The 18,687-nt window shown below is 36.4% G+C and overlaps 1 protein-coding gene across 2 annotated transcripts; it reads right to left on the reverse strand.

The window, feature by feature from the left end:
• Window positions 1-1,261: 1,261 nt before the first annotated feature.
• si:ch73-40i7.2 (FYN-binding protein 1) lies at window positions 1,262-18,658 on the reverse strand. Of its 2 annotated transcripts, none has more exons than XM_044362548.1 (16): window positions 18,521-18,658; window positions 10,686-11,313; window positions 9,492-9,600; window positions 8,627-8,682; window positions 8,272-8,309; window positions 7,839-7,870; window positions 6,980-7,112; window positions 6,601-6,763; window positions 5,726-5,876; window positions 5,474-5,490; window positions 4,784-4,844; window positions 4,508-4,550; window positions 3,634-3,796; window positions 2,503-2,536; window positions 1,924-1,961; window positions 1,262-1,794 (listed from the first exon to the last, which is right to left on the reverse strand). In XM_044362548.1, the coding sequence occupies exons 1-16, from the start codon at window positions 18,521-18,523 to the stop codon at window positions 1,757-1,759; spliced, it is 1,707 nt and encodes a 568-aa protein (XP_044218483.1). In that variant the 5' UTR covers window positions 18,524-18,658; the 3' UTR covers window positions 1,262-1,756. The 2 variants fall into 2 exon arrangements, with proteins under 2 accessions (XP_044218483.1, XP_044218482.1); XM_044362547.1 differs by having other exon boundaries at window positions 9,492-9,603.
• Between the last annotated feature and the right edge of the window lie 29 nt (window positions 18,659-18,687).

Below are 18,687 nucleotides of genomic sequence, written 5' to 3' on the forward strand. Positions count from 1 at the left end.
GAAATCAAAGTATAGAACAAACCAACCTTGTTCTTTTCCTCTAATGTAGTTCTTACAGCCTAGAGGTTTGTCATTATCTTGCTGTAGGATGAACCCCAGACTAACTAAGTGCAGTGGTGGAAAGTAACCAAGTACATTCACTCAAGTACTGTGATTAAGTACAGCTTTATACTTTCACTCCACCTCATTTTAGAGGGAAATATTGTACTTTCTACTCCACTACATTTATTTAACAGCTTTACTTTTCAGATGAAGATTTGACACAATGGATAATATAACAAGCTTTTAAAATACAACACATTGATAAAGATGAAACCAGTGGTTTCCAACCTTTTTTGCTTTTGACGTCTTTCAAAAAGCAGTGTGTAGTCGGAGTCACATTTCAGATGTCTATGAGTTGTTCACTGCTCCACCAAATAGTGATTTTTCCCTCTAAACTTCTCACATGGTTTCATTTCAATAAATATTCAAATGATCCAATATTTCACCAAAAATCAAATACCAAATATCAAATATTCAAATATTATAGAGTCAGCAGGTTTGTAACTAATCAACGGAAGTTGGGACACCTGTAGGAATTGTTTGCATCAACTTTCAAGGTTTAATTTACTTGCTGCAGAAAAACTATGAGTTGTTAACCCATTACTTGATCCCTGAAAAAGGCTTTTATTATGACTCTGAAATTTACATTATTTTTCAGTGTTTGGTAATCTAAGGGGTTTTTTAATTCTATTTTTTTCTAACCTCTGGTAGTTTACCTTGAACTGCTTAAATTTCAATAACAACTGTAAAAATTGGGGTGTTTTTGACCAGTAGTGTAAGTTACATAGATAGTCCAATAATTCTAAAGTGCATTTTGTAGTAACTAATGTGTTTTGTCATTCTTTATGCATTTCCAGACTTCATATTACCATGTAAATTTATATTCTGGAGCATTATTTCTTATGATTGGTTAATATATTTTGCAGTTTTCTTGAGTTCTGATTTGTTTATTGACAGTTCAGTTCAGTTCACAGATGTTTTTTATGCTTCTCGGAGATATTCTGTTGTACACAGTTAATTTCTCTATTACTGACCGAGTGCTTCTTGGATTCGCTCCCATTTCCATAGTGTTCCATCATCTGCAAATACAAGGAGTGTATACTCTCTTCCTATACTGATCATAACACTTCCCTGAGATGAACTTCGTAACTTTTTTCAGCTGTTTTGCACAGACACTTCTTAAGATAATGCAGGGATTTGATTCAAACAGAGACATAGATATCAGTCAAAAAGTTATTTTATTTGTTTTAAATTATCTAAAAAGTCGAGCAATACACAAAGCTACAGTAATAGTGTGTTCATTTTCTATACAAGCAGTTTGACAAACAATGCAATGGTGACATGTCTGTTATTCTCAGCACAAGAAACATGTGTGAGTGTCCAGACTGAGCTCTGTTTTCACTCTATGTTCTGTTTTTGTCACTCAGTTTTATATAGTTTTTTAAAAATATAGTTTTAGTTTTACATAGGAATAAGTTTGTTTGTTTGTGAGCCAGACAGATATATTCTGTTTTGTCTCAACTGTTACAGCCAGCCTGACAGTGAATCCTGTGTAACTGAACACAACTGATGCCATCACATAAAGCAAAATGTGTCTTCTCTTCTCAGTTTTATACAGTTATATAGTTTTATATAGCTTTAGTTTGAATATTTTATATAGTTTGTTTCTCTCTTTCTTACTGTGTGAGTTTGTGTGTGTTTAGTTTGACATGTTTTAATAATCAGTCTGCAGAGAGTCGTTGTCATAGACGTCTGAAAGAAGAAAGAAATAAAAACAGTTTAGGAGATACATATATTAAAAAGTCAAACACATTAGCTGCCATAAGTGAATATTTCAATTTAACAGGAAATTACATTAATAGGATCTAAAACAAAACTCACCGCCTCCATAGTCAACATCGTCGTAGATGTCTCCTTCCCTGTGAATGAAGATTGATGTTAAACTGACAGCAGAAAGTTGTTTTTTATTGATATTTCTGTTTAAAATCTATATCCAAAACTTGTTAACATGATATGATATGATATGATATGATATGATATGAAGAATGAGAAAAGCATTTATGTAAACATGGATAAAAATGTATACTATATGTTTAGATTTGTAAAAATGGGTCCATACATAGAATATGTATATGTACCCATTTCTATTATTATAATAAACAATATATACTGCATGTGTGTCTGTAATGTATATATGTATGACTATATTCATATGTGATGATCTATTTATTTTGTTGTCACTAAATTACTCTTTTCATCCATCCTGTCAAAAACAACAACAAAAATAATTTATAATAATAATAATAATGAGATGAAAATCAAAGTCAAAGATGAGCTGTTACCACAACTATAAAACGCATTTACAAAAAGATATTTCATAATTTACTCACAGTATAAAAAGACATGAAAGTAACACTAAAACTGGCAGCGTCAAATATGAACTGAGGAGGATTCACTTACATTGGAAGAAGAAGAGATCTGGACACATAACCATCTGTGAAGAGTGAGACAAAACATGTTTTATGTAAAACAGTCACTTTGAATATGTGAAATACAGCTCTTACTGAATTTATTATATTATCATCTGTATTTTATTTATTGCAATATTCATTTCATAACCATCAGACAAACACTAATCATTGTACAGTATATTTCCCACAGCATGGTGCTGTGCCACCAGCAGGAACCAATCACGCAGAGGTTGTGCATCAGCTATAAAATACAAACAATACACATTTGTTTTGGAACTTTATGACTCTATTTTTGTGTTTAGTTATTATCATTATTATTATTAACAAGCCACTACTATGCAAGTCACAGAAAAACAAAAGAAGAGCTACTGGGATCTGATAGTCATGAAACACTGAGCGGGTGCAATATTATAAGCACAGGAAAGAATTTGTGCAAAACTATTGCACCAAAATGGCTTAGTATGTTTCCATTAAAGCTGATATGATTAGTCAATTAATCAATTTGTTGATTGACAGAAAATTAATCAGCAACTGTTGTGATAATTAAATGATCATTTAGTTATTTTTATAAAACAAAAGTGTAAAACAGTGGCAACTTTCAGTTTCTCAAAAATCAACAAGAAATTATTCAATGTTAAGAAAATCATTTCGTCGATAATGAAAATAATCGTTTGATGTCGTCCTAGTTTCCATTACTATTATGTTTGACAGTGTTTATTCATGGAGTTATTACAGGTGTTGTTGCAAAAAATTTTTTATCACATAGCCATGATCATAAAGATTTTGTCGAGTGATGTGATAAGGATAAGAACTTCCCTTTTAGTTCAAAGTGCGGAGACACTAATGCCCGCAGTATATTGTTCTTGCAAATGCAAATGAGTCATTTAGTAAATCTGACAGTTCTGCTCACTGACACTCTGAGAGAACATATGTCTACTTCTGGACACATACATCTGACCTCCTCCTGGTTATGCAAAAATCTCCCTGATCACCTCAGGTAACCTTTACACAAACCATCAACTCTTATTTCTAAAACCAGTCACTTTGACCAACTGCTCACATGTCACAGTGCAGATTAAAATAACATACGATCACAGCAGGATTTGTTGTGTTTACGTACATTTTCCAAACCGGTTGCGGCACAGAGCTTTCTTGCTGCTGGTGAGCTGGATGACGTCCAGGACCTCTCCATGATTCACAGACAAATCCTTCCCCCCTGGCTTCTTTATGATGCTGTTAGGATCCACCATCATGGTGTGCAGCACACTGAGAGGCCCATCATACTGAGAAACAAGAGTCATAGTTTGAGTTTTTCATTATTTAACCAACATTTTTATATTTTCACTGCCTCGGTCAAGTACACTTGTATAGGACAAAGAGGTGTGATGGGTGTGATGTTGATACAAGTTAGTACTGACTGTTGCAAGGATCAGTTATATGACTTTTTTGATTGGATTAAAAGATCAAGATATTTGATCTTTGAAGAAAATTATACCTACTCTTGTGAAAGCACAATTCTCCGTCATGTTTGATTATAATCATTGTCAACACAAAAAAATCAAAGTATAGATCATCATTGGTCGACTTGTCCAGTGATCAAATTTCAACACACTTTTTTGTGTTCAGGTGGTTTTAAAATGTCACCCATTGGACGAGCCTTACACTTACTAACAAATTCATCCTTCATAGCACACACTGTATCTCAGAAACTGTCAATTAGATGAGTAAACTTGAGAATGACATGATTCAGTTTTGCAATTTTTAACGGGGCCACTATAACATGTTGTATTATGTGGATATGATGCATTTCATTATTGTGGATTGTATGTGGAGTTCCTCAAGGATCCATCCTGGGCCCCCTTTTTCTCCCTGTATGCTTCCTCTTGGAAAAATAATTCAGAAAAACATTTCCATTCACTGCTATGCTGATGACACTCTAATTTATTTACCATTAAAATCAAATAATCTGATGTGAAAGTGTGAAAAATACTTACCTTAAATTTTTTTCTTAGTTCCTTTTCCACTTTGGGATCTATGCTGCAAACAAAGATGGTTTTACAGTTTGATAACAGAAGACAACAACAATAAAGTAATGCATTTCCCAGATTTTTTGTTTTTTCCTTTTCTAATTCTGTTCTTATTTGACCATCACCTCAATTATCAGCTCAACATCAAGATTTTATACTAAAATAATACTGCAGCTACATGTAGCTGTCAGTATCTCATCAATTATTTCCTGTTTTTTCAGTGAACCAGATGTGGATAGATACCTGATTTCAGGCGGTGGTGGGGGAAAATCCTCAGTTAATGGTTGAACGTCATCGTAGTCATCTGAGGAGAGTACCGAGAAATGACTGTAAAACTAAAAATATCTTGTCATCTTGTAAAAAAGGTGAAATACTCTATTTCAGATTTTAAAAAAAAATATGTTTTAGGAAAGCAGCCTCAACTTTAAATGAGTGATATTAAAAATTTTAGGCAAATTATAAAATAATCCAAGTCACTGTTTGTATTATAAAGTACCTGTTGCAAATGTATACAAGTTTGAAACATTGAGCATTATACCAAAAATACAAAAATTAGAGCTGAAACAAAATAAATCAACAGATTCATACTTGACACAGCTAAGAAAACAAAACAAAACAATAAACTCATATAGTAAAATGTTTCAAAAAATCTTACTGTTTAATGATATTATGATAAAATTTTCTAGTAAAACATGAGAATAGTTTTCCAGGACTTATTATCTTTGGTAGGTTCATTGTAGTAATAGTTGGTGATGTATTTTCACCCACATTAAATCCACATTCAAACCATATTTTCTGTTCTTTAGGATAAATAAAGAGTTATGGATATGTTGTTTTTTGTCCAGTGAGTGAAGTAAATAAATATGGCAATATCTTATATGGCATGAATCCTAATCTGCCAGTGATGTTCACGTGTGCTGTTCTGTCACTTACCGTCATCCTGAAGCATGCTGCAGAGCAGATGAAAAACACAAACAGCAAGTTAGTTGGAACAGACGTGGGTGAAACTAAGAAAGCAATGCAGCTAAACAGTTAAGTGTTGACTGTGCATGAACTTAAAACCATTGGAAAAAGTTGACAGAATAGCAACATCATATGTTAGGAGCAGATAAATGTTTCTCACAATATAGTACAACAATTTTTTAAAGTGTTTTGTCATAGCAGGATGAACAGGATCTACTGCACCTGTCTCTATTATTGGACTCCATGTTTAACATGTGAGGGGGGTCTGGAGGTGGTGGAGGTAACGTTGATGTGTCTACTTTTCTGGACTGGAGCGCTTTGCGCTTCACTGCCTCATAGTCAATGTCCACACATGTGTTACTGATGTATCCGTCTGCAAGGTAACACAAAGACAAGATGACGATCTCATTACTTTCCACAACCTTATTTTCTCAATGGAAAAAATATCGCTCTGCTTTGCTTTGTGACATTCTTCGTCTCCAACTTTATTCCGTTATTGTCTTACATGGGACATCTTGTCCTTTATAATTGCTTGCATATTTTATATTAATTACTAGAAAGGTTGAGGAACATGTTTGCCATTAGACAGAGGCTGAGTGGTTGAGAGGGATACGGTTAGCAGGCCTCTTTGGTTTCACAGACAGAGTTGAGCATTGTCTGCATAACATGATATATCTAAACTAAATTGGTCCTCATAAGCACAAGAACATACAGACACAGGTGCACAAACTGTTTTCCAAAGCACTATGCTATAGCATACTAATATGCCCCCCCATTTATCATTTATAAGCATAAGTTAATGAATGGTTTATAATATGATATATTGTAGTTATAAACAGATACAACAGATATAACTGTTTATATACTGCTTATGAATGCTAAATAGAAGGACATAAAGTTGAGTATTGTTGGATATTTACAGAAAACTGGACTACACAGCACTTTCAATCTGGAATTCATAAACTTGCTCACCATCTTTAAAAAAAATCAAGCACAAAGTTTAAGAGCATATTACCATCAGCCTAACTTTGTGATGTGGGCTCAGATAGGAAGGTTTCCTGCTCTTGATTTGCAGTGAGATTTAAAATGAAACTCACAGTTTCCGTTCAGGGAGCGAGCCAGCCATTTGCCTCCTGGGTTATTGTTCACTCGCATGATCTCCACACTCTCGCCTTGTTGCACACTGAGGTCCAGTTTTCCTCCTCCGTACCAGTCGTGCCGGACTCTCGCTGTATGGATAACATCCAACTGCCCTTGCACCTACAAAGGGGCAGAGAGCAAAGGTGTGAAAGTTGACAGATATGAATGAGATTTGGATGAAAATGGGGTGGATGGAAACAAAGAGCCTCAATATTTCGGGATGCACGTAAGCTAAATGGTCCAGCTGAATGTCAAAGAAGGAATAAAAAATTGATTTAAAAATGACTTTTTAATTAGTTCATGTTAATGGCATTTAGGATGTTGTTGGGGTCGTACCTGAAAGTTTTTCCTCAACTCATTCTCTCTTTTCTGACGCTCTAGCTGCTCTTTCCTCTCCTGCTCCTGTTGCTTCTTGGCTTCTTTTTTGTTTTTCTTCTCAGCATTAACCAGGTTCACTTCTATTTGGTCCCTATAAATACACAATCAAAATGAAAAATGACTTTTCACCTTTTTAGACAATTCCCCGCATCACAACATACACCTCCTACATGTAAAATATTCTCAACACTTTCAGTTCTGGTGAAAACAGATGTATCTTTACTGGCACATAAAAATTCACCTGACCAAAAACAACAATCAGACAGAATTCATTCACACACTGAGCATTTCACAGTTAATAGCAGCAGTATCCAACAAACTTCTTCCCCTTTCACTTTTTCAGTGTGTTCCAATTATGTGATTATTTCAACAGTTTGTCCATTTGTTTTGTGACATTATCCTGATTTTGCAGGAAGTAATGTTGAATCACAGAAACAACACAGAAACCATAAATGAAAGAAATATCATTGCACACTTGCACATTTAATATAAATGCACACCAACATTTTGGCTGAACACACACTCAATTAAAATGTTGTTACCTTGTGACGAATGGAGCAAATAACATTTCAGATTATGATCATTTGCAGAAATAACACCTTTAATTGAGAGGCGTACTGCTATGACAGTTGTTCTCACAATAATAGCTACCGCAGCTGTGGTAGCAGCAGATGCAAAAATAAAAGTAGCAGTGCCAGAAATAATAAAAACACGTTCATGCAGCTGCAGACACACTCCATTTTAGGTGAGTAGAGTCCTTATTAAATTCACACACTACAATTTAATTCAATTGTAAAAACTGAAAGTTTATACTCACTCGTCAATAAACTCATACACGTCATCAATGTCCTACAAGAGAAAGGATTTATTTACACTTTTAAAGAACAAAGAAAACCAGGCATATACAAAGAGTTTTAGATTAAAGGGCAATGACACCTGCTGTCTTTTTTATGCCCTAGAACAGATTGCATTTGTGCATCAGTGTGTATGAACATGTGCACTTCCCGAAGCTAGAAATCAAACAAATCGCGTGCTTCATTGACAATGAATGAAGTTTATTTGTTATTCGTCACGACAAAATAAAGTTGATATTTCAGCAGGTGTAAATTAGTATTTAAACTTAATTTTATCTTTAGTTTGTAGTTTTAGGGAAGAGTGCAACATGTTCTACAAGAGGAGCCACCTAGTTTAGAATTCTCAGAACGACATTTTTATTTACAGTAGGTTTAGTTTCAGTTTTCTGTCCTTACCCCGTCCATACAATGAGAACTGTTGTCACTCCAGGACTCTGTGAAATTACACAATAAAAAAGAGATGAAAGGCACTCTTTCCTTCTAAAAAGAGGCACATTCTCATATATAAATGCTTTATTATCATAACAATATGAGGAGAATATGGAGCCTATGAAATATGATTGAAGTCATTAGTTGATAAGGTATTAAAAGAATAACTAGGTAATCATTTTCTACCAGAAAGTGATAAATGCCATTTTCAAACTTAACTCTGAACTGAAAAATATAAGAATAAGCTCACATTATACTTTTTTTTACGAACCAAAGGATTTACAGTCATGAATCATTCAAAAAATACAGTTTTTCTGTTTACCGTTCTTCTCAAAGCTTGCAATGTCATCATAGGTGTCCTGGTCATCCTCAATGTCACTGCAGTAAATACATAAACAAACATTGTTTGTGTGCTCCCTATACAGCAGTAGAAGTTAGAACTTGTAGAAGAAAGAAAGAAAGAAAGACAGTACAATATTACAATGTCACTCTAAAATATCACTACATCATTGCAGCAACTTCTTCACCTAACACCTTTACTTTTCACTGACTGAGAACAAGCGACAGTGTTAATCTCTACTTGTGAACTGATGAGTATTACTTACCAAGAAAGGTATTTTTCTGCAAATGTAACACACCATAAATATATAGTCTATATATTTAACGTCATTTAGATAGAAAGGAAAACAAAAAGCAGCTATTTCATTGTTATGTGTAAAATGTGTAAAATGGCGTCATTTCACCTTTGTTAGATCGATTAAAATAAAGCCTGACAGGAAAGGGGTGGAGAAAGCGTGATGACACTTGGAGACTCAAAGTTTTGAAAAATGTCCCCTAAACGGTGTGATGTTCCCACATATTGCTGATATTCTATTTAAACCTCTATTTGTCTAATTCTAAATTGCAGCCTCTAATATGATTTATTTTGCTTTAAGTGTACTGCATTTGTGTATTCTGATTATGAGTGTAGCGGATTTTTAAAAACTTCTCACACTATTTCCTGCCTGCCATCATGGCAGTTGTGATTGAAATAAGACTCTTTTTTTTATTCTGGTACACTCCCTGATTTTATTATTGCAGAATGTACATGATATGAAATAAATACCTAAAGCAAGGTTTCTGTGTGCACTCACCCTGCAGTTGGTGTAATAACAGCAGTATGTTATGAAATTTTGCGAAATACTCACACAGAGGCGACCTGGTGTGGCAGCCGGGGTTTGTTGAATCGTTGTGGAGGTTGGGGAGGACTGATCACTGCAGGTGAAGACATTTTCCTGCCTCCTGTGCTTGGGGAACCTGCTGGTGGGGGGAACCAGAGAGAACATCCATTTGTGAAGAAGTCTCTTGCAAAATGAGATGGATAACATTGCATTAAAAACAGTCACACCGACTCAGTTAACAAAAAGTCCTTTTTTGCTTCTTTTCTCTCAAATTAGCATGTTTCCACACAGAGATGAAGCGTACTGTGGTTTGCCAGAGTTGTTGCTTGTCTTAAAGAATGAAATAATCACTAAAGACAGAATAATCTGCATTTTGGAAATGTTGATGGAAGCACTTTCGGGCTGAAGACTCTTCTGGTGATTGATGCTTTCTCAGCAATAGTTAAACAATGGTATATTAAAAAAAAAGTTTTACTCAAGTACTGCACTTAAGTACAATTTAGAGTCACTTGTACTTTACTTTAGCTTTTACATTTTCTTCCATTTTATACTTACTATACATTTCAGATGAAATTATTTTATTTTTTACTCCACTTCATTTATCTGACCGCAATCGTTGCAGGTTACTTTGGTAAGATCGAACATACAAAGCATTCAACGGGCTTACAAAATACATGCATGATGCAGATGACGATGCAGTTACAGTCGATTTAACTACCCAACAGTATTTAAAATTTGACCAACTACAACATTAAAAAGGTGCATACACTTTAATGCATCACCAATACTAATACAATAATATATATCTAATACTGCACAGTCTGAAACTTACTGTAGCATTCTGCATGGTGGCAACTTTGATAATTTAAGTGCAAATACTCTGTTTTTACTTAAGCAAATGTTTGACGACACAGTGTTTACAACATACATTTTTAAAGTTCAGTATCTCCAATTTCCCTTTAGCGAAGAACAGAATACTTTTCCCACCACTGTATTTAGATTTTAAATCTATCCAGTTAATATTTTGAGTCAGTAAAAAATAATAATATATTTTTTATGGAAAAATTAAATGGTAACATGCTTTGTCAAATCAAAATACAAGATGTCAGAGCAGGAAACTGTTTGTCCTTGAGCTATATCTAAATCCACCAAGCACTGCCACTACCCACCAACCCCAAAAACAGAAGAGTACTTCGAGTTTTCTGCTGTTAACAGACTCACCATCACTCTTCCTTGGACTAGGGAGTGCCGGAGCTCCCCGAGTCAACCTCATGAAGGGCTCCAGGTTGACATGTGGAGGCCGTTTAGGTTTTATGGGCAGGGGTCCTTCAGGGGGAAGGGGTTTCCTCAGCGGGGTCACATCTCCTGCGCTCCTCTGTCTGGGCTGCTGTCGGAGCGGGAGAGGGGTGGAGGCGTGACCTGGTGCAGGAGACTGACCTGGAGCTGAAGGTGGAGCTGGCTTGATGCCCGCAGGTCTGTGGTGCTTCAGCATCATGTTCTGTAGCATCTCTCCCGTCTGCTTGACTTTGATAGGGTCTGCCGGCTGGCTGGATGCTCTGATGCCTAGATTGGGAGGCGGTCGAGGGAAAGAAACAGGTCTGGAGGGGATGGGAGCTGGCATCATCGGCTCTGCCCGTGGGAACCTCATCAGGCCAGGGCCAGCCATTGGAGGAGGAACCGTGGGGGACAATCTGTGCTGGGCCAGGTTGTTCTCTAGTGCTGGTAAGATTCCTCTCCCAAATCCAGGTCGTGGAGATTTCGGGGAGCCGCTGTCTCGGCTGCTGGTGTCTGAAGTGCTGGCCTTGCTGTTGAACCTGGCCCTCAGAGCCTTGACATCAACGCTCTCCCCCTGAAAACAACACAGGAGCAGAAAGTCAAAATGAAGCCGCTGTGCTTTAGAAGCAGGAAGTTAGCAGTGCAGCACAGAGCAAGGCATGCCCCCTACGCACACAATCACACACCAGCCGACAAACCCCTACGCTTTCTTTACAAGGCGAGAATGCACCCTGCAACAACACAGTTTCCTGGTTGTTTTGATCTTCAAAAAGCTGATAAGTCTGTGCAGCAGACAAAAAAAACCTGTGTAGTCTAAACAGCAAAGTACTGAAAGCAGCAATTAGTGATTATAAATCCTGTCAGAGATTATGTTCACAAAAAATATCACATATGATACAATATAAACCATTTTGTCATAACAGGCCCCTCTAAATTTTTTGATTTTGAAGGTATTTTCAAGGCCACTCTATAAAGTTACTTTAACCAAGCTAATTAAACAAAATTAAACCATATTTAAATAATTTTGCAGCTATGTTTAATTGTTGTAGCTATGAAAGCCTTTTCTTAGAAGGACAATTGTTGTAATTGCATTAACTTTACATACTGTTCATATTCTGACTCTTCACAGTATGAACCCGGCCCAATCAGTATTCCCTCATAATTAGTCTTTATACCAAATTTTGAACCACAAATGTATTTGGCATTTATCAATACCTTATCACTAAAAAAGGCTTTAATAAATTAATCAATTTAAGAGAGCAGAAAGAGTGTATTCTTTAGGTTTTACACTGTTTGTTTAAAGAGAAAAAACACAATCAGACTACATTATGGTCTCCTGTTTCCTAAAACATGATAACGTAACAGCCACAATAAAGATTTCAATTAATTCGGTTGAATGTGAAGAATGCAACATCATTTTTGAATGATAGGTTTTAAAACTGTGAAAACCATCAGTCAACACTGCTATCATTGCTATATGATAAAAATATATGCACTTTTTTTTCAAACCGCTCAGTCGATACAGTCATGTAGGTCTTGAAGTCATTTGTGTAACATCCTCCTGCCTGCAGACATGCTCCGATACTTTCTCTTCTAACTCACTGTCTCCGTGCTCATCTTGGAATAACAGATGCACCAAATCATTCATCACTCACTCTTAAGCGTTTTTACATCATTATCCCGGTTTTTAGTCTTTTTCTGGTTTTGATCATATTCTGGATACGGCATTTACATGGAACGTGAGAAACTTGGTTATTCATCTCCATGTTTACATGATTCAAACAGCATCCAGGTTTCTATTCATCTGTGTCCAGTTTTGTCTTGATTCCTCAACATCTCAGCATCTCCTTTCTCTATCAACAGAGAACGTTCAGAAACCTGGATCAGGTGTTTACGTGCCACACTATCCTGGTTTCCACTGGAGTATTGCTCTCAAAAACGTTATACTTCCACTCCACTACATTTCAGAAGGAAATATTGTACTTTCTACTCCAATACATTTATCTGACAGCTTTAGTTATTTTTCAGATGAAGATTTGACACAATGGATAATATAACAAGTTTTTAAAATACAACACACTGATAAAGATGAAACCAGTGGTTTCCGACTTTTTTGGCTTTTGATGTCTTACAAAAAGCAGCATGTAGTCAGGGTCACATTTCAGATGTCTGTGAGTTGTTAACAGCTCCACCAAATAGTGATTTTTCCCTCTAAACTTCTCACATGGTTTCATTTCAATAAATTCAAATCACCCAATATTTCACCAAGAAACAATGATTAGAGTAAAAGTCCAAAAGCTGAAAACAGATTTGTGTATCAGAACTTTGTTTTTTTCTTCTTTCCTCTCCCATTAATCATCTCACGACCCCTCAGATTTATCTGGTGACCCTTTGGAGGGGCCTGACCTATAGGTTGGGAGCCACTGGACTAAACTAGCTAACTGTATTTAAAGTAGTTCAAACTAGCTCCACCTCCAGCAGCTACAACAGTAACCTGCTGCTTCAGTATTAATGATCTAATGATGTCATATATAGAAATATATCAGTCAGAGGGACCAAACCACTACTTTTACTACAATACAATAAGTACAATTTGCTGCTAATACTTATGTACTTTTAATTAAGTAGGATTTTTGATGCAGGACTTGTACTTGTAATGGAGCATTTTTTACATTGCTGTATTGGTACTTTTACTTGAGTAAAGGATCTGAATACTTCTTCCACCAATGAAATGGGGATAAGTACGAACCTGTGTACGTGGTATATGATGATGCCTTTGCACAATTTTATTTTTCACAGTTTCAAAAGTCCCCCATAAAACCTCAAAGGTCTACAGGATCCTGCCTCAGTGCCAACTGTTGCAGTTCTCGTAACGTGTTGGGTAGACTTCGTCACCACTGTCCCAATGACTAATATACACAGACATGCCAATTTATAGTTTCGTGTTTCCCCATAACCACTCTTTACCATGATTTGACCCCTTCTGATGACTTTAAAATTCCTTGGAATAAATATGGGTCAAATTCATGTACAAAAATGTATACCAGATGCACAAAAATTATTTTTTGGGAAATATTTCCATTTTTGTATGTTCTGGGTCACTTCTTTAAGTCTTAAGTACACTTAGGGTTTCCACTCCCTGGATGCCACATTGCAATGCTACAAAAGAAAAACCTTCTCCAGGTGCTGTTGTTTGCAGCATGATAAGCCATCCCTCAAGTGTGAATACATCAAACAGAACCTCAACTTTCTTATGGACAGATGTTTTAAAGGTCCAGTGTGCAGGAATTACTAGCACTTAGCGGTGAGGTTGCAGATCACAACCAACTGAATACACCTCCCCTAAATCCTCCCCTTCCAAGCATGTAGGAGAAACTACGGGGACTGCGAAACTCATGAAGAACACAAAAGGCCCTTGCTAGAGCCAGTGTTTGGTTTGTCCGTTCTGGGCTACTGTAGAAAGATGGCAGTACAACATGGTGGGCTCCGTGGAAGAGGACCCGCTCCCTATGTAGATATAAATGGGTCATTCTAAGGTAACAAAAACACAACAATTCTCATTTTCAGGTGATTATACACTGATTAAAATGTACTTATGAATATTATATTTCATTTCTGCCAAGTATATTCTGCTATATGCCACTAAATTTTACACACTGGTCCTTTAAATATGTATCAATAGGAAAGATTATCTTAGTGTATTACATGAAAAACAGGATAGCTTTTATGTCAGGCTTCATTTAATATTTTGTATGGTGGACTGGCCATGTCTTACTAATAAGTCGTAGCTTGCATTTATTTAAATTTGTGGTTCTGCAACTATGGGAGTCAAGTGATAATGTCACTTTTGTTCTTTCACTTGTTGTTAAAGGCCTGAGTGTAAAATAACTGATACTGACACTAAATAATTGTTTAAACGTACAGTGTGTAGAATAGTGGCATCTAATAATATTCATAAGTATGTTTTAATTAGTGTATAATCACCTGAAAATAAGAATCTTTGTGTTTTCGCTACCTTAGAATGAGTCCTTCATATCTATATAGGGAGTGGGTCCTCTTCCACGGAGGCTGCCATGTTTCTACAGTAGCTCCAAACATACAAACCAAACACTGGCTCTAGAGAGGGCTTTTCATGTTTTTTGCCAGTTTTACGGCCATCGTACATTCTCCTACACGCTTGGAAGGGGAGGGGTGTATTCATTTCTAATTTCCTCTTTCCTCTTTCTACTTCCCATTCTACTGAAACTGCCTTGACCAGAGTAGTAAATGATCTATTAATTACTGTTGATTCTGACTTAACATCATTGCTGCTGCTTCTCGAGTGCAACTTTTGACACTGTGGATCACAGCATACTTCTAGGCCACTTGGAGAAACATATTGGTAGCCAAGGGACAATGCTTTCATGGTTTCATTCATATTTATCAAATAGAACACAACGTGTAATTTACAACAATACAATCTCTGAATTTTCTGAAGTAAAGCTTGGTGAACCCCAGGGATCGGCCCTTGGCCCTATGCTTTCTGCTATCTACATGCTTCCCCTTGGTGACATCATTTGCAAATATGGTATTAATTTTCATTGCTACGCTGACGATACGCAGCTATATGTACCTGTAAAGCCAAATGACCTTCCCCAGCTCCTAAATTTAGAGGCATGTCTATCAGAAATAAAAAAATGGATGGATATGAACTTTATGCTGTTAAATGCTGATAAAACAGAGTTAATAGTTGTAAGACCAGCAAAGTATGAGCATCAGTATGAGAATCTGAGTGTCAATATTGATGACTGTGTTATCTCTGAAAGCTCGACCGTCAAAAACCTTGATTTTTGATTCCCGTCTGACATTCTGGTCTCATATCAAGGCTATTACCAAGACAGCATTTTTTCATCTTAGTAATATTGCCAAAATCTGACCTATTCTATGACTGCGTGATGCTGAAACTTACATCCATGCATTTGTATCTTCCAGGCTTGATTATTGTAATTTCTTTTTTTCTGGTCTTCCTAGTTGTCTTACTAGAAGTCTGCAGCTTGTTCAGAATTCTGCAGCAAGAATCTTGACAAAAACCAGAAAATTTGACCATATAAGACCCATTCTGGCCTCTCTTCACTGGCTCCCAGCTGATTTTAAGGTTCCTCTTTTAACTTGCAAGGTCTTGCATGGACTTGCACCACCCTACCTATCTGAGCTAATTACACAATATACACCAGCACGCCATCTTCGCTCTCTAGATGCTGGTCTCCTGGTCATTCCTTCAGTTAACAAAAAATCAGTTCAGCCTTGTTTTGTGTTATGCTTGTTTATTGTATCTTTTGGTCTCCTGTCACTTCCTCTCCTTCTTAGGAAATATGAGTTGCATAAAATGTGCTACATGTGGAAAGATGGATGTGTTTGTGTGTGTGTGTGTGTGTGTGTGTGTGTGTATCTTCATATGTCTTTGGGCTGCACCTGCCATTAGATTTTTACTCTTCTATATGTTGTTTACAATTTGTTGAGGACTTTTGCATTTTTTGTTCCAAGATGATGTTTGTGCCATAGATTTTTTTTCATGGGAACACTCAACGAATGACGGAACTGTTGAGAAAGATTTCATGACAGACTTTCAAATGGAAGTCATGTGTCAATAAGGTTTTCTTTAAATGGAGAAGTTTTTTGTAATACGTCATAAACTGTCAAAGTGACAGAAACATACAAACAACAGTTCATAAACAAAAGTCACATGACTTGCAGGTGAGCATCTTTTTTGTAGAGGGTTTGGTATCCTGGCTTTTTATGAAGTCATTTGCTTGCTAAAAATGAGGAACTGCTGGTGGATTGATGTCAATCTCTTCATTCTTGTTTTCTCTCTGTTTTCTTCACTGTAACCATGTTCGTGTTTTTGCTTATATGGAAGTTTAAAACAGAAAAACATTTCTCAATATTATCGTGAACATGAGGACTGAAGCTCTCATTTTTAGGTGTGTCTATGATGTTATTTCAACATTATCCTTCTCACCCAGACAAATAACCTAAACCTAAACTAAAAGAGGGAAGAGAGTTCAAATAAAGCGCTCAGAACAGTTTAACAAAGAGACAGAAATAATCCCATTGGCTGAGTTAAACCTCAGCAGGTGGAGTCAGGAAACTGTTGTAACAGTGCTGGTTGGCTAACTGACCAACATCGTCAGCAAAATGAAAGAGCAAACTTGGTGAGAGAAGTGAAACTTTATGAATGACTATTTGTATTTGTATTCTATTATGTTGACAAAAAGAAAAAATGATGATAGTAAAGGAATCAAACCATCTATTGTCTGAACACTTAATGTTGTAACCTTTGCTAAGACAATTAGAGGGTGTGAAGAGGAGCAGGAAGTGTATGCAACCACACATCTCTGCACCTCAGCTATCATCCTGCACCGGTTGCCATAGAAACGCCCTCCACTGTTACCCCTGCACCAATAAGCTGCAAGTTTTTCTCACAGTCGTCTCTTTTACTTCAATGAGCAAAGGAAACAGACAAAAACCTCCTTTCTATACCACAAAACACACACACACACACACACGCACACACACACAGAGTCCCACTTTCAGTCAGCAAGGGCCTGCAGAATAAAGAAAGTGTGTGTGTGTGTATTGCTCCCTTTGGCACTGACACACTATCTCAGATGTTTTTTTTAAAATGGTCTTGCCACAGTTTGTAGCTGTGCAGGTGGGCTGAAGAGACTCTTCTAACAAGAGTCAGAAAAAACTCTTTTTACAGCAGAGTAACAAAATAAAGTCTGTCAAACAAAATATTACTCCTTGACTCAGGAGGCAATTGTGCTTTAAAATATTTGCAGGTGTTTGAACGTCAGCTTTTGGGAATATCGCTGAAGTTTTCATCTGCTTTAAGACTACACCAAAATAGGAAGGTAATATTAATCTTCTATCAAATATTAGCCACCAGCCAGTCAGTGTTACAGAGCTCTGATATGGCAGGTTTCATATCTGAACGCAGCTACAGACAAAAGACATTTGCTGTAGTTGTTTCATTAATTGAATTGTTCCTGTGTTAAAGAGCTGCTGAACATAAAATAATTAGTGGAGTTTTCACAACAGTCACAACAGACTCAAATTTATACAGGTATGTATCCTAATATGGAGAAAATCCAGGAGGAAGCACAGAATCCTTTAAGGCATAAATTTTTTTTTTTTACAATTTAAAGACTAAATATCACCAATCGATCGCCTTTTCCTGACAGAAAAAGTCTTCAAAAGAACTTATAAGTATCATATATTCTCTTCCCACAACTGATAGATATGTAAATAGAAAAGTAGAAGTGCAGTTGTGTTAAGAGTGCTGTTAGTACCGGTGTCAATCATTAACTATTGATAACAGTGAAAGCTTTCTTTCTTTAGCAGCACAATGACCATTTCTTTGGTTTCAGAATACAACTTCCCCTTATACTGTGAAAATGATGTAATTACTTCAGAGAACTGTAACTGAACATGTCAAGTGAAACGCTGGGTAGAAGTTCAGGATACACTGTTTTGAAGTGTCTAAAAAAGACTGTAAACCAGATCAAAGAGACACTTAACAGAAGTTTTACACAGAGCGATACGATAATTTGCTGGCCTTTCTGTACCAGTCAGGTTATTCATAGAGACTTTGATGGTCAGGAGGAAATAGCCAAAATTAAACAGCAAACACACGAAGAGAGGTGTGCTGTGAAATAGCTGTTAATCACTGAATGAATTGGTACACATGAAAAAAACACACAAATCTTTCTAAATAACAATACTAAGTAACTGTTTCTTACCATATTTGCCTTTAGTGATGTTATTCTGCCAGAGTTAGCTGATAATAAAGTGCTACATGTCCAGCTGAGATTGTGAGTTAGGCTGTGTATCCAGGCTGATGCTACTGTACAGACTGCATGACCCACGCTGATCTACACTTACTGCAAATGAGGAAATGCTTCGTAAT

Source organism: Thunnus albacares, chromosome 9, assembly GCF_914725855.1.
Source record: "Thunnus albacares chromosome 9, fThuAlb1.1, whole genome shotgun sequence".
NCBI classification, from domain to species: Eukaryota; Metazoa; Chordata; class Actinopteri; order Scombriformes; family Scombridae; genus Thunnus; species Thunnus albacares.

Excerpts from the sequence above, each read along its gene's own strand:
- si:ch73-40i7.2 (XM_044362547.1), bottom strand. Across the intron at positions 8,683-9,491 it reads CCACACCAGGTCGCCTCTGT|TGACATTGAGGATGACCAGG; the intron begins GTGAGTATTTCG and ends TATTTACTGCAG. Across the intron at positions 2,537-3,633 it reads CCGCAACCGGTTTGGAAAAT|ATGGTTATGTGTCCAGATCT; the intron begins GTACGTAAACAC and ends CACTCTTCACAG.